This window comes from Typopeltis vanoorti, chromosome 15, assembly GCF_054136105.1.
Source record: "Typopeltis vanoorti isolate ZY-2024b chromosome 15, IOZ_Tvanoo_1.0, whole genome shotgun sequence".
NCBI lineage: Eukaryota > Metazoa > Arthropoda > Arachnida > Uropygi > Thelyphonidae > Typopeltis > Typopeltis vanoorti.
In genome coordinates this window covers 68,647,188-68,661,906 of record NC_143563.1, presented here as the reverse complement: position 1 = coordinate 68,661,906, position 14,719 = coordinate 68,647,188, and the positions used below count along the sequence as shown (strand labels likewise).

At 35.1% G+C, this 14,719-nt stretch overlaps 1 protein-coding gene across 1 annotated transcript in view; it reads right to left on the bottom strand.

Moving 5' to 3' along the window:
* The window catches only part of LOC150098850 (uncharacterized), a 107,592-nt gene that overhangs the window by 84,543 nt on the left and 8,330 nt on the right, over window positions 1-14,719 (bottom strand). The window contains exon 3 of the mRNA XM_090405208.1: window positions 5,399-5,436. Coding sequence (XP_090261334.1) covers window positions 5,399-5,436 — 38 coding nt within the window. The remainder of the gene's footprint in view (window positions 1-5,398; window positions 5,437-14,719) is intronic.

The window sequence follows — 14,719 nt, the reverse complement described above, 5'->3', positions numbered from 1 at the left end:
TGGGGTGGTTAATCAAAATTTTGCAGGCTTCTTTAAATTTCTGTTCATACCAGGTTTTTGTATGATATAATAAGCAAGTAACTTTTCAAATCAATTTGGTGTAGGGTGTTAATAGTGTGATCCAAGAGGCCTGCTTCACCAAAATTATTAAATTTAATGTGCCATTTGTGCTCTTTTTACGGATAGGAATTGTACATCCAGTTTCTTTCCCCAATATAAGGTAAGTTACAGGTGCAATAGATGCAATAAGCTCCAGGATGTGCCAATGGGAGGGGAGATTGAATATGATTTTTAATTTTAAAGGTGGTGGTTTAAAAGTGGCATTAAGATTATTATGGTGTAGGATTCTATTAATCTTTTTCTGATTATCCTTTAATGTATGGGATAGCTATGATTTTACTGTAATCAATATTACTTTTTGATGAAGTTTTATGAAGAATTAATAGTATTTTTGCTATAGTTATTATTTATAAATGTACTGCTAATAATTTTTAATTCTTGTTTAAGAGCTTGTTCATTAGAGCATATTGTTATAGCTCAATTTTGATTAATCATCCCAATCTTAACAATAATGGTGGCATAAAAATCCCAAGAATTTGGATGGCGTGCATTCAGCCCACTTAGTTTCTAGCAAACCCTGACTTTAGGACTCTAAACAATTTTTCAGCTTTTATTGGCCACTCTCCATACCAGTTGGCTGTAATTTACATGGAAAAAAAAATTACTTATATAAAAGTAATTTTTTTTTTATTTTGATTTATTATTTATTAATTTTTCCCTTTTTTTTGTCAACATGTTGTTCTCCAGCTTAATTTAATTTTGTAATCGAATAGATAATAATAATACGACTCTAGCTTTGATATAATAAGATTTTTTTTTCCACCAGAGATCAAGCGAATAGTTGTAATGGTTGGTCAGTAACTTTAGCATGCCATGTAGATTATAGTGCAGCTTGTTTCTTTGTATATATATGTGTATGATGATGATGACCTTAATATGAAGATCGAAACATAGTGTTTATTTTGGTTTATATTAAACTAAAGTTTTACTCTAACACAGTAGTTGTTTCCATAATCTGCATGATGTATGAAAGAACTTCTTAGCATCCATGTATGAAATTTCCTTGCCTTAAGTGACCATACCACTTGAAATTAGCAGAGCTAATTTCAAGTGGTATGGTCACTTAAGGCAAGGAAAGATTAGCAAAACAAGTGTTCTCTGCCAGGTTGGCAGGAAAATGACCCAGAGGAAGACCAAGATATAGGTGAATTGATACAGTAAAAAGTGCCTTAGAAGATAGAAATATAAGATCTGATAATGTTGGAGTCTTGACAGGCAACAGACTGATTTGGAGAAAAACTGTAGATAGGAAGTTAGTAAAGATGAAAGGTTCATATAGTACGATCATATCCTGTACATCCCTTGGGGACACATGTCAGGAATTTGATGATGATGATATTTTTAAAAATTATAGGCCTGATAAATACAACACTCAATCGAAACATTGTACAAAAAGAAACATGTTTAAAAATATATCATACTTTAGCAGTGCATATATTATTATATGGTAGCAAAATTTGGGCAATAAACAAACAAGATAAAGAATAAAAACAAGTGAAATGAGATTCATGAGAAGATCTGCAAAATGTACATTATGAGACATAAAACAAAAAAAAGGAACAAAGATATTTTAAAATAATTAAAAATAATCACTAGATAAAAACTAAACAATTACAAATAAAATTGGATAGAACATGCAAACCAAATGGCCAACACCCAATATTCCAAACAATTAATAAAATATAAACCAACTGGAAACAGAAGGCCTGATAGACAGCAAAAGAGGATATCAGATAGATAATGAGACTAGAACTCTGGTCTCCATTGGTAATTAGCATTATGATGATGCTTTTTTGGTATGAACACTACCAGAAACACAAATAAATAATTTATTGCGTTACTAACGTTTCACCGGATTTCAAACTGGCATCTTCAGGGCACAAATTACAATTGGTCATACACAGAGCACTCAGATTGTTGCAGAAACAATCAAATGTATGACTGAAAAGGAACTAATATCTTATCAAGATGCTTTCTAGGAGACGGATGAACAATTCAGAGCAGTCAAGCTAAATGTGACATCAGTCACATTTAGTCACACCTAGTCAGATCCTAGGCAAATTAATGCATCCATACTTATTGAGGGTAGAGAGGTGTTTCATAGCTGATTCTGAAAAAAGTCTCTTGTACCTATATAGTGAAATCTATACAGCACAGCTATCTTCTTCAATTTATGAGAGTATTCTGAAAAGTAGAGATAATTACCACGAAGGAAGTGAGTAGAACCACATAACTTACAGATTATTCTATATACTCCCCACGAAGTGTTATATTCTACGCTTGTTACATTGCTGCTGCTGCTGCATCATTTGCAAACCTCTGAGATAAAAAAAATTCTTTCCCTTGTTGCACAAACCAGTCCTTAGCTGCAGATATGACTTCATCATCTGTAGTAAATTTTGTTCCCTTCAAGTGTTTCTTTAAATTTTGGAATAGGAAATAGTCAGATGGGGGTCAGGTCTGCCGAAAGGTGGATGAGAAAAACATTAAAAGCCCAAGTTGTGTATTGTCTGTTGAGTTTCATAAACAGTGTGAGAGAGTGCTTTGTCTTGCAAAAGTAACACACCTCTGCTCAGTTTCCTGTGGCATTTTCCTTCAGTACCTCCTTCGTTTCCTTCAGAGCTGTTGAATAAACTGCTGCTGTAACAGTTTCACCTATTTTGAGGTACTTGGAAAGGATTACACCATCCACATCCCAAAAGACAAAGACAAGAACCTTCCATGCTAACTTTTGGATTCGAAACTTCTTTGACCATGGAGAACCTTTGTGTCTCCACTCCACTGACTGTTTTTTGGTCTCTGACTGGTATTTGTCTATCATCAAGAATCATGACATGCACTGCATCAATATTTTCAGGTGTGATCACTGTGGTAGGTCTTCCTGACCTGGGGGCATCTGTTGTCTCAATATGTCCAGTTTTAAACTTGGCCACCCATCTGGCAACTATTGGATATGCCGGGCACAGTCCCCTAAAGTCTCAGTCTTTAGGGGACTGTGAACTTTAGTTGTGAACTTTTATTGCAGCACGAAAAACTTAATTGTAGCGAGCACCTCTGAGTCTTTGAATTTCTTCAAACCTCTGACATGTCCTAATATATCCTAAAAGAAAAAGAACAAATTATTACAATTTGATGAAACATGAGGGTTAAAGTGTTTTAAGATATGTTCTTACTTGTGGTTACTTTATCAGTTACTTTAATATAATTTTTGTTCTAGGCATTTATCAGAACTTTTGAGCCCCCCCCCCATAAACATGTATAAAGGAGTACCCAGAGCATGGTCTACTAATCCGGACTTACCATCCAGATGACTGCAAATGTAGTTCTGTTTTTAAAGAAAGATGTTAACAGATCTACTGGTCTGTCAAAAGTAGGCGAAGTTGCAAATACGAGGAACTTTCACATATTCCAGGATGTGTATAAGGACAATGCTGATCCTTCAGATAACAAATGAAGGCTGCTAGCTGGATGTTCAGTTTGAAAGTGGCATGAAGATTACATTTATGAAGAACTTCAGCTATCTTTTCAGATATACCCCAGGCATAAGGGTGATATGAAGAGTTTTGTTGTGATCCTGTGTGTCAGGTTTGGGAGGGTTGGAGAGAATATAGTATTCTGCAGCCACACTCTAAAAGGCCATCTTGATGATAACTGAATTGCATAACAAGTGCTATATATCAGAGAATAGAGAGACAAATATAAGAAAGCTAAACACTGTGTAAAACTAGCTAAACAAAAGTCATGGGAAGACTTTGGTAAGAACATAGAAAATAAATATCAGGAAGGTGGCAAAATATTCTGGAGGCTGTTGAAAAAGCTCAGTAATGGAGGCATGAAAACTGGAGAAAAAGATATCTTTGATGTTTGGAGTAATTACTTCAAAAAATCTTATTATTTATTCATTTTTTTATTATTATCATTTTATTTTTATTATTTATTATTATTCAATATTATTTACACGATAGGCCACTTACCTTCATCGTGTGACATATTTGAATCTTTTGCAACAATGCTTCTCTAATTAAATTAATTATTTCTGGCAAAATCGTGTCCCAAGCTCTCAAAATCCAGTTGCACAACAGTTCTAATGATGGTCTCTTATCCCCTTCCCCCCCTGTGCAATACAAGATGAAGTAGAATTCAATGTTCTCACTCCCACATTTCCTCTACTGGTTGCCTCCATCACCATGCATATGATTGATGTGGTATTAACAAAAGCTCACGTGACTCAACGACAAAGGCAAGTTGACAATTGTCGAGTTGAAATGCTGATTCTCTTCAACCGAATTCCAAAATATCTGAAACTGCCATAATAACATTCACTAGCTATTTCTTAATGTTTTAAACTTTTTTTGTGTGCAAACCATATGTGAAACATTTAAATTTTTTTTTTCATAAAGTAAATCTGTGGTGCGAGATATATGCAAGGGCGAGTTAATTTGAGTAAATACGGTATATGTCAGAGAGAGGAATTGTGCTGTGAATTATGAGATACTAAGCAGTTGATACAAAGCCAACAGCCTCTAAATACCAGTGACCTAGTTAGGAAGATACTTCATGTGTAAACTTTACTTATGCTTGGGTTATGGATTAAAACAAGAATATAATTTCTCATCTAGTATAATTTACTTTGTAACCAACTGACAAAAACTTTTGTTAGTTGGTTACATCAGTGTTACCATTTTCTAATTCAGATATGAATTTGCCACAACCATGCTGATTCTTTCCTATTCATTTAAATAATCAGAATTGTTATGGCAAATTCATATCTGAATTAGAAAATGGTAACTGTATGCCTTTCCAGTCATCTTGATGAGAATCCACAGGGACATTTTTGTTAATAGTATGCTAAAAATATATCTAAACAGGCCCCATTATCTATATCAACAATCATGTTATTACCACAAAGCTCATTAACACAAGATTCTTAGCTACAAGACTAACAATATCTACTGTAACAACCTTATGAATAAATAATTTAAACTTTTAAAGGATTTTTTCGTTGAAAACAACTGTCTGTGGATGCACACATACAAGCAGCTGGTATTGATATGAAATGACTGAATTTAAAGGCTGCCAAGCTGTGTTCAGTTATTTTACTACTTCATGGACCTTATTTAATAATGTGCCCATCTTGAAGAGTGTAAACTATTAAATGGAATGCAAAATACTAATTCTAATTGGAAAGAAAAAATCTGATAATTTTCTGAATTAGAAAAATGTATTCATTTATTAAAATTTCATAGGTACATTAATAAGAAAATGATAATCAACATACCTTATTTTTTCTTATGTGGTTAAGAATGGGATCAACTCCTAAAAGAATAATTTATAACTCAGATTAAGATCAACATGTCTATTAAGAAAATTTAAAATTAAATAAATAAATAAATCACAATATCTTTTTTTATCAAATAGAATGAACTCACATATGCAAGACAAAACCGGATTATGAATTTTTATTATTTTTTTTTCATGTTTATCATTTACTTATAAGTTACATCCAGTTCATCAGAACTACGCAGCCAGCTTGGTTGGCTGAATGTTTAGTGTGTGTGTGTGTGTCTCTCTCTCTCTCTCTCCAAATGGCAAACTATGGGTTCATATCCGATTCTGGCATGAATGTTTGAAAGTTTTTAGGTGAGTGACAATTTTGGTTCCCCAGAAATAACAACTACTACTATCACACTTATTGAAGACCTGGAGTATCTCAAAAAAAAAAAAAAAAAAAAGTTCCACATTCAGTTCTAGAGCAGGATCTCAGAATTATTTAACTTTTTCCATACCCAAAGTGTTCTGTGAAACAAGATACCACTATTTTGTAATGAGACTGATATAAAAATACCTATACCATACACTAAGTGTATGGTATAGAAATATACCATACACATTGTATGGTATTGATGATATCACTACATTATGTAATGTCTATAGTTTAGCTTCTGATTACTTAAGCTGACAGCTTACACACATAACAAAATGTCTGGCTTACCAAAACACATTAACATTTATATGTTATACCTACCAAATTATATTCTTGTTTTAATCCTATACTTAATCTATGCATAAGTATGAAGTAACTTCATGACTAGTCTACTTGAGTATAAAGGTTGTTCACTTCACACCAATTGCCTTAGTATTCCATAATGCAAAAACAGTATGGAAAGAATCACTACAGTCCACTTTCAACCTTTATTGAGGTACTGTTAAAGTGTGGGACACCTCTCCTCTCCAAAAACTCTGAATGGCTCAAAAGGATTGCTAAACTCATCAAACTAATTACTCCTGACATGAAACACTCTAGGACAGAACACTCAGCAGTGGCTCCAGTCACTGACAGACAAAAACTTATCACCAAGCAGTGCGGCTCCACTTCCAAGCACGCAAGTCCAAAGATAAACATTACTGAAACATCATCAGTGTGAGCCAGACCCAGGAGGATACTAGGGTTAAATAAATGCAGAAGTCATATACAAGTAGAAAAAAGTGTTAGAACCTTATTATTGCATACCATTTATTGTTGAGTATAAATGCAACCATGTGACAAATTCTATTCTTATTTTCATCCAATACCCAGCATAAGCATGAAGAAACTCCATGACTAGTCTGCTTGTATATAGAAGCTGTTGATTTCACATCATTTGCCTTCCACAACTATCTCTCATCCAGAATATTTAATAAGGTGATATGCCTTTTTTCTACTTGCACAGGAAAAACTCGTTTAACTCGAATTCGATATGTGCGATAATCAGTTAACGCTATTGAGTGAAACAATACTATTTCCTGCTTTAAGCAAGTGATTAATCAGTTAACACATTTTTTTACATTATGCAAAATTTTTTTTCGCCAATATGCAGCAAGCAGAAAAGCTGGAAAAGAGACTTGAAAGTGGTGCTGGTAATACAATGATTGTGTAAGACCTGAAATACAGTGAGTCTACAGTTTGGATTATATTAAATAAGAGCAAAGAATACAAAGAACAAGGAAAAGTTGCTACTGCTTCTTTAAGCATGCAGATCACCCAAAATAGAAGCCATTTAATGATCGAGATGGAGCATCTTCAATCACTCTGGATTGAGGTTTGATTCTGGTTGATTCTGGCAAAAGCTCTCAATATTTTTACCTCATTCAAAGAGATCAAATTTCAAGAGGAATGTGAAAGCTTTACTGTGAGTTTAGGATGGTTTGACTGTTTTAAAAATCAAACTGGACTGCATAACATAAGAATAACTGGGGAATCTGCTAGTAATGATAAAGATTCTGTGGCCAAGTTTCCTGAAGAATTGCAAAGGATAATTCAGGAGGTTGATGTTGAATTGGCAAATATTCAACATCGACGAAACTGGTCTCTTTTGGAAGCATAGGCCAACATAAACTTTCCTAGCTAAAGCTGAAGGATCTCACAACCAGGATATAAAGTATCTGAAGATCGTCTTACACTTTTAATAGGAGGCAATGCAGAAGACGACTCTAAACTCAAGTCTATGTTAGTTTATTGCAAAATCCAAGATCTAATGTTATTGAAGAAATCAGCACAATTGGAAAAGAACTTGGGGAGATATGAGAAACTTGCTTGATTCCCATTCAGAATGGTTAAGCGAAAATGATCTCCTTTAACTAGAAGAAAAGCGTGCATATGAAGAAGATAAGGAGTGCGATAATCAGAAGATTATCGCACTCCTTATCAGAACAAGAAGAGAATATTACGACTAAGAAGCTAACTGCAAAAAAAAGCTAGTTTTCAAATCACATTGAGTATGCAAAGGAAATTTTGTTTGATGCTGATCCTGATATGGAACGAAGCTTCGAAGTCCATTGAAATCTTGATAAAGCAATCGCCAGCTATTGCAAATTGCATGACAAGATGAAAAAGTCGAGTATGATTCAAACATCTTTACTTAATTTTTTTGTAAAAAAAAGTAGCTCAATCAAATGTTTAGACATTAAATAAAAATTTAAACAATTGACTTTTATTAACTTTGATGATTTTATCCTCTAATATAGCTTATACTGTAATTTTTTTTCCAAACTGATGGATGAACTATAAATTATTCCTATTGTTTATTGTATTTACTTAATGCGATTTTGCTTGGCATGCATTAATTGATGGATTAATTAATCGCGTAAAGCGAGGTTTTCCTGTATATGAAAATCTATGACTTCTGCATTCATTTAATCCTGGTATCTTCTTGGGTCTGGCTTCCACTGATGATATCTCATTAGAGGTCAAAACTGGTATGCATTATGACCCTTCCTACATGAAGGCAACTGTTGCAAAGTCAACAGCCTCTATATACAAGTAAACCAATCATGAAATTATTTCACATTTATGCTTGGGCATAGGATTAAAACAAGAACATAATTTCTTATCAAGTATAATATACATTGTAACCAAGCAGGAAAAACTTTCCACAATAATAATAATTGTGGAATGAATGCTTGCATGAACTGGCTTGGGATCTAGTTCAGCCTGAGAGCCATGTTCAAGCCAAAAAGTAATGCACATTCTCAAGTGCAGGGTACAAAGTTAAATTTCAAGATGTTAAACTGTTGCAGGATTCTTTGGCAATAAGCATTGTGCAGTTTTTGCTGGTAGTATTGAAATTCCCACACAATGGGAATTTCAGTATCATTTAATTTCATTGCTTCATAGAACAAGGAGTTTCTGAGTTTTCCTACTGTTCACGATATACCATGTCAATCCAAAGTCAAAATTTGATATCCACGTGGCTTCCACTTTGATATGCAAACTATCTGAGATGAGGACAAGCTAGAACTACCAAAATACAGCCCTATGTTGTTTCTCATAAGAAAGATCATTTCCTCTTACCTTTGATCAGTGGCAGCTGGTAAAAATTTTAAGTGGGGGTGCTGCATATATATATAAAAAAAAAAAATAAATAAAATAAAAAAAAAAAAAAAAACTTTTTTCCCCCTAATCAGTAATGAATTTATTAATAAATAAATTTACATATTAAAAATTACTTTATTAAAAATATTTCATTCTCACCACAAACAAACACCAATAATAAAAGTTCCGTATCAATAGCAATGACAAGCGCAAATGAACATCGGCATTAGATCGCAGTGCATTTCTTTCGTGTAACGATAATTGAAAAAATATAATTATTTTCATATTTTCAACAGTGACACTGTTGTCATAATTCAGCATTGTATCTATAATAAATAAATAATTATATGTTATTTTAACAAAATAAAATAAGATTTACAAAAAATAGTTCACCATGAACATGCAACAATAATAAATATTTCATATCTCACAGAAATAACACATGTAAGCATACTAAAGATACTTACGTCATTCCGACACTGCCCAAATGGCAGTGTCGGAATGACGTAACGTGCAATGACAAGCGCAAACGAATATCGGTGTTAGATCACAGTGCATTTTTTTTGTGTAACAATAATTGAAAAAATATAATTCTTTTCATATTTTCAACAGTGACACTCATCATAATTCAGCCTTGTATCTATAATAAATAAATAATTATATGTTATTTTAACAAAATAAAATAAGATTTACAAAAAATAGTTCACCACGCACACCCACCAATAATAAACGTTTCATATCTCACAGAAATAATGTGAGTAAGCATACTAAAGATACACTGCTGTTTAAGCAGCGTGGGAATGACGTAACGTGCAATGACAAGCGCAAACGAATATCGCCGTTAGATCGCAGTGCATTTGTTTCATAATCTAAAGCATTAATCATACAATTCCAATTATTAACTATTCAATCAATGTCAAAACATAAGCTGTAACCTTTAACATGTTGTATTGCATTTATATAATGTTGTAAGCATTGTTATTATTTATAAACACAAACAAAAATTTAATTTTTTCATTTTTTCCTTGGAGGTGCTGCAGTGTCGCAGCGCTTATGTACGGGCCGCCACTGCCTTTGTAATACTCAGATCTCCAGTCAAAATCATATTTTTCTTTTCAGGCTTAATCTAACTTTTCCAGGCACAAACATATCATCATAGCCTCCAAAAAACTTGGTGCCCTTTTGTCATCATTGCAATTTCTAATATTATGTAAATCCCAAATTCATCCAACCTTAGAACAATATTTTCATAGTTAGGGTAGTGGATCAAAAACCTCCCCAAAAATGTTGATGTTATCCAGAAGAGGGAGATGATCCTTATCTCAGAGACATCCTCCAATCACTTCCTCATTGATATTCTGTTTCTGCCTTATCCTTCTCTTTCATTCCAGCTAACTTTTTTTTAGCAAGGACAGTGTTTTTCCCAAAAACAACATCCAACAGAAACACTGCCACTGTTTGCTCCAAATCCACCTTTAGGCTGAGGGAGTCATTTCTTGCAGGCTACTCTCTCAAGCTCCAACCACAATTTGAATCCAACAGATTCAGATTTGAACTTCCAGATGGTCAATCAAATGGTGATATGTGATTGGGCACATTTGCCTCCAACCACTGTTGTGTGGTCCTCATCTTGCATGTAGGACCTTCCCGTTGGAAGGTCCACTGCTTATAATGAAACAAGGAGTTATTCAGGCGGGGGGCCATACAACAGGTTCCATCATGTTGTCTTGATACATTTTAGCAGAGGTTTTGACCCCTTTGTCACAGAATTGCAACTTGGATACCCATGTGATACATCACCCCCCCCCCACACACACACACACCAAACCAACATTGACCAAGGTGATGACTTCACTTAATCCTTGGCGCTATAGCATATAGCAAACATAGTGCTCAATGGCGAAAATCTTCTCATCTGTGAAGAGGACATCTCTGTGTCTGTTGTTTGCATATCACCAGAGAAGTCCCTTTGTTTTTATCACCATCTGATGCATAAGTTGCATCAGATGGTGATAAAAACAACAGTAGAACGATGATATGTTTTCATTCCCAGGTCATCAGTTAGTACATGTGACATTATTCTCTGTGAAATGTTTAGCTCTCTCATGACATGGTGGGGCATGCCTTCACAGCTATCACAAGCTGTTACATCCTAATGTAGCATGGTCAACCTGTTCTTTGGCAGTCAGATACATCTTCTGTATCATTATAACAGTTAAAAGTCCAATACACAAACATCCTACTGATTTTGGGCGTTTATAGCTATTACAACGGCAGTTCTCATAATCTCCCTACTGCCTGTACAATTCTCACTCCTCCCTCTCTCTCTAATGATAAACATGCAAATGTTGGCTGTGCATAATGTGAATAATGGAACCAGGCTCGCAAAATTCTGTGGGCAGCAAGGGGGGGGGGGGTTGTAACAGTATTTATGGCAAAACCGTGTAGTTTGCTTATTATCTATTTCAATACATAAAAACTTAAACATAAAACGAGAGCCTGTGTAGCTCAGTGGAAGTGGCATTCGCACTCCATGGCACTTGAATGCACAGAGTAAGGTTTGGGTTCAAATCTAGTTGCCGACTAGAGGAACATTTTGTAAGCCTTTTTTCAACCGGTTCCTGAGTTAGTCAATCTCTGGCATGGGCAAGCGGTTTTCTTTCTCCCAGAAACTAAGGTTTTTCATCCTGTAAACTCAAGAAAATCGACCATTGAACCCACACTATTTTCAGGCATTAAAAATATTGTGTTAGGGTTAGGAACCATGAGATGGTTGCACTTGTTAGCCATCTCTTCACTGCATGCTGATTAAATTACTGATAGCCTTGGGCCAGTTATCTCTGATTGGTTACGAGTGGAGAGTGAACTGTCCACCCAGTCTCCAAAAGTTAGATAGGGCTAAAATGGTCTCACCTACTCCCTATATGGGAATAAAAGGCATTAGCTGATTTTTTTTTTTTAATACATAAAACTTTGACATGCTCTCAAAATCTCTAAGCATTCAATATATTTGCTAAAATGTTACTGAATTTCTTACTTATCATATCGAACAAATGGAAAAGATGCCTCACAGAAAACACTAAACTTTGCAAATAAGAAGCATCCTAATGTGTAGTCTTAAAATATAACTTGGAGCATTATAAAACTCTCACATATTCTCAGAGCCAACATTCCACACAGTACTATGACAATCTTAGATGCACGAAACCACCACTCCACTTAATGGAGGCCTGAAGTGGCTTGAAAAAAGTTCCATGTTTGGTCTCTAGAGCACAGTTTCCAGAAATTGATAAATATATTCTCTTCTTCATTTTTCGCCTGTTTCTGTCCGCTGGTGGATACATGTCTTCCCCTTCACTTTCTAGTTCCTTCTGTTTTAGCCAATGTCCACCAGCTCATGTCCAACCCTGATAGATCATCCCTCCATCTTGCTCTTAGATGACTTTTCTTTCTCTTGGTATCCACTTAGCGCTTAATTTTGTTCACCTTTCATCTGTCAATCTGCTAAGCATGCCCAGCTCATCTCCATTTACATGATTGACAATACTTCACATTATCTCTCACTAATTCTATCTCTTTTATTATTATTATTATTATTCAGCCCTCCATGGAGTCAAGAGACTCATCATGGGAGGTCCTTCTTAGGAAACACAAAATCTATCATACCACTCCCTGAACTCATTGACCGTTCTTGCTCTAACCACTCTCTCAGGCAATGCATTCTATGGTTCAACCACCCTCCATGCAAAGAAACCACTCCTCACTCCTTGTTCACAGCTTCCTTTAGTAACTTCCAGGGATGGCCCCCCTTGTCATCGCTCCTTCCTGCCATTCCACCAAGCAAAATAACTCCCCCCAATGTCTACCCTGTAACTGTAATCCTTGTCTCTGCCACCTCTTGAAGTGCAGTTCCACCAATGTAATGTATATCATATGGCCAAAACACACTACTTAATGAAATGACACCTTCATTTATTTTTTTCCCTCACAGCATCAGTGTTTTTAAATCCACCTACAGCAACATCTCATCAAAATTCTATGTCATTACTATGGAGTAATGACATAGAATTACTCCGTAGAAAAATTCACTGTTGTGTCTAGTATCATAACATTAGTGGAATGACTGCATGTGCATTCATTCCAAATGGATTCATCCCTAAATTAAGTTCTGATTATTTCAAACAGAGAACAGAAACTTGCTAATGACATGCTCATTAAAGAGATCTTGCAACTTAGAAATGCTTAAATATTATGTTTGTACTATACTGAAGCAGAATAAAAAACATTTCAAGTTATTATTATTATTTTTTGGACACCCCAGGGAGTCCAAAGACTCATCAAGGGAGGGCACCTACTCTAAAACTCTCTGTCTCCACCACTCAACCATCCGCAACTACCTTCATCATCTACACCAACACCCATCTATCACTGAGTACCACAACTAGTATTTTCACAAACAATCACAAACATCCATGACCGTGGTGGAATTCGAATCCGCAGCCTTTTGGCTCGCAAGCAGATATGAAAACCACTCGGACAACCAGGCTGGCAAATGTGCTTTGGTATGTCAAATTCAAGTCAGTTGCAGCTATAGAACAACATCAATTGAGTAAATCACTGTCTCAATACCTAGTGACAAAACAATGATTTATCATCTGATTATACAATTTAGGGGAAAGGAAGATTTTTAAGCAAAGATCACCGGAAAGACCATGAATATTTGAAGAACGAAACTATTTTGTATTTAAAGAGTTTAAGACAAATCTCAGAGTTATTTTTTATCATGCTGAATTTTATCATCTCTCTATGATAATGATAATGAGGGTTATACATATCAACAACAACAAAATTTCTCATGTGATATTACAAGGTTGCCAGATGCTAGCTAGTTAAGTTTTTATGTCCTTAACATAAAAAAAATTTCATGTAATAAAAACAATTTTTATATAATAAAAACTAGAGAGGGGTGCTTAAGGGTCAAAACTGTATAACTGAGATGAGACCTCCACATAGCCTTTAAAAGAATGTGGAGAACCGACCAGAGCTTCTGACCTAATGTCCAATCCTCACCTTCTCGTGATACAACCTGTTGAGTATCTACCTGGATACTCAATGAACGAGGATGGGCTGGCAATTTGGGATTTAGCCGAACAAATTGTATTCTTATTGGCTTAAACCAAAATACAAAATGATGGCACAACATGACAAAATTTTATGCCGACTGGTGAATCGCACGGTTAAACAAAGCCCCCATTATTTTCGCCAGGGAACCAAGGCGAAGAGCGAAAAGTCAGCTACTGGAACAAATCTGAAAGCACACCCTAACTCAACATCACCAGAATTAAAGATCGGTACTACCAACATAAGAAGCCTGAATCACAAAGAAATGAAGCTAGCTGAGGAATTAGATAAGTACCAGATCGACTTAATAGGGGTAACTGAAACAAAAAAGACAAAACCTGGTGAGATATTTCTGAGCAATAAATACAAAATGTTATATTCAGGCAATGACGATCAAGGAAAAGAAGGAGTAGCCATAGTATTCAAAACTAAATACGAGGCTAATCTTCTTGAATGGCAGGGAGTCTCAAGTAGAGTGATGTGGGCAAATATGAGAATGGGGAACTGGACAATGAGACTTATTTGTGCCTATGGTCCCACAGAAAGTTCTAATAAGGTAGAAGTGGAAGAATTTTTTGAGGCTTTAGAAAAAGCAACACTGACACAATGAAAAAGGAAAAGTTGGTC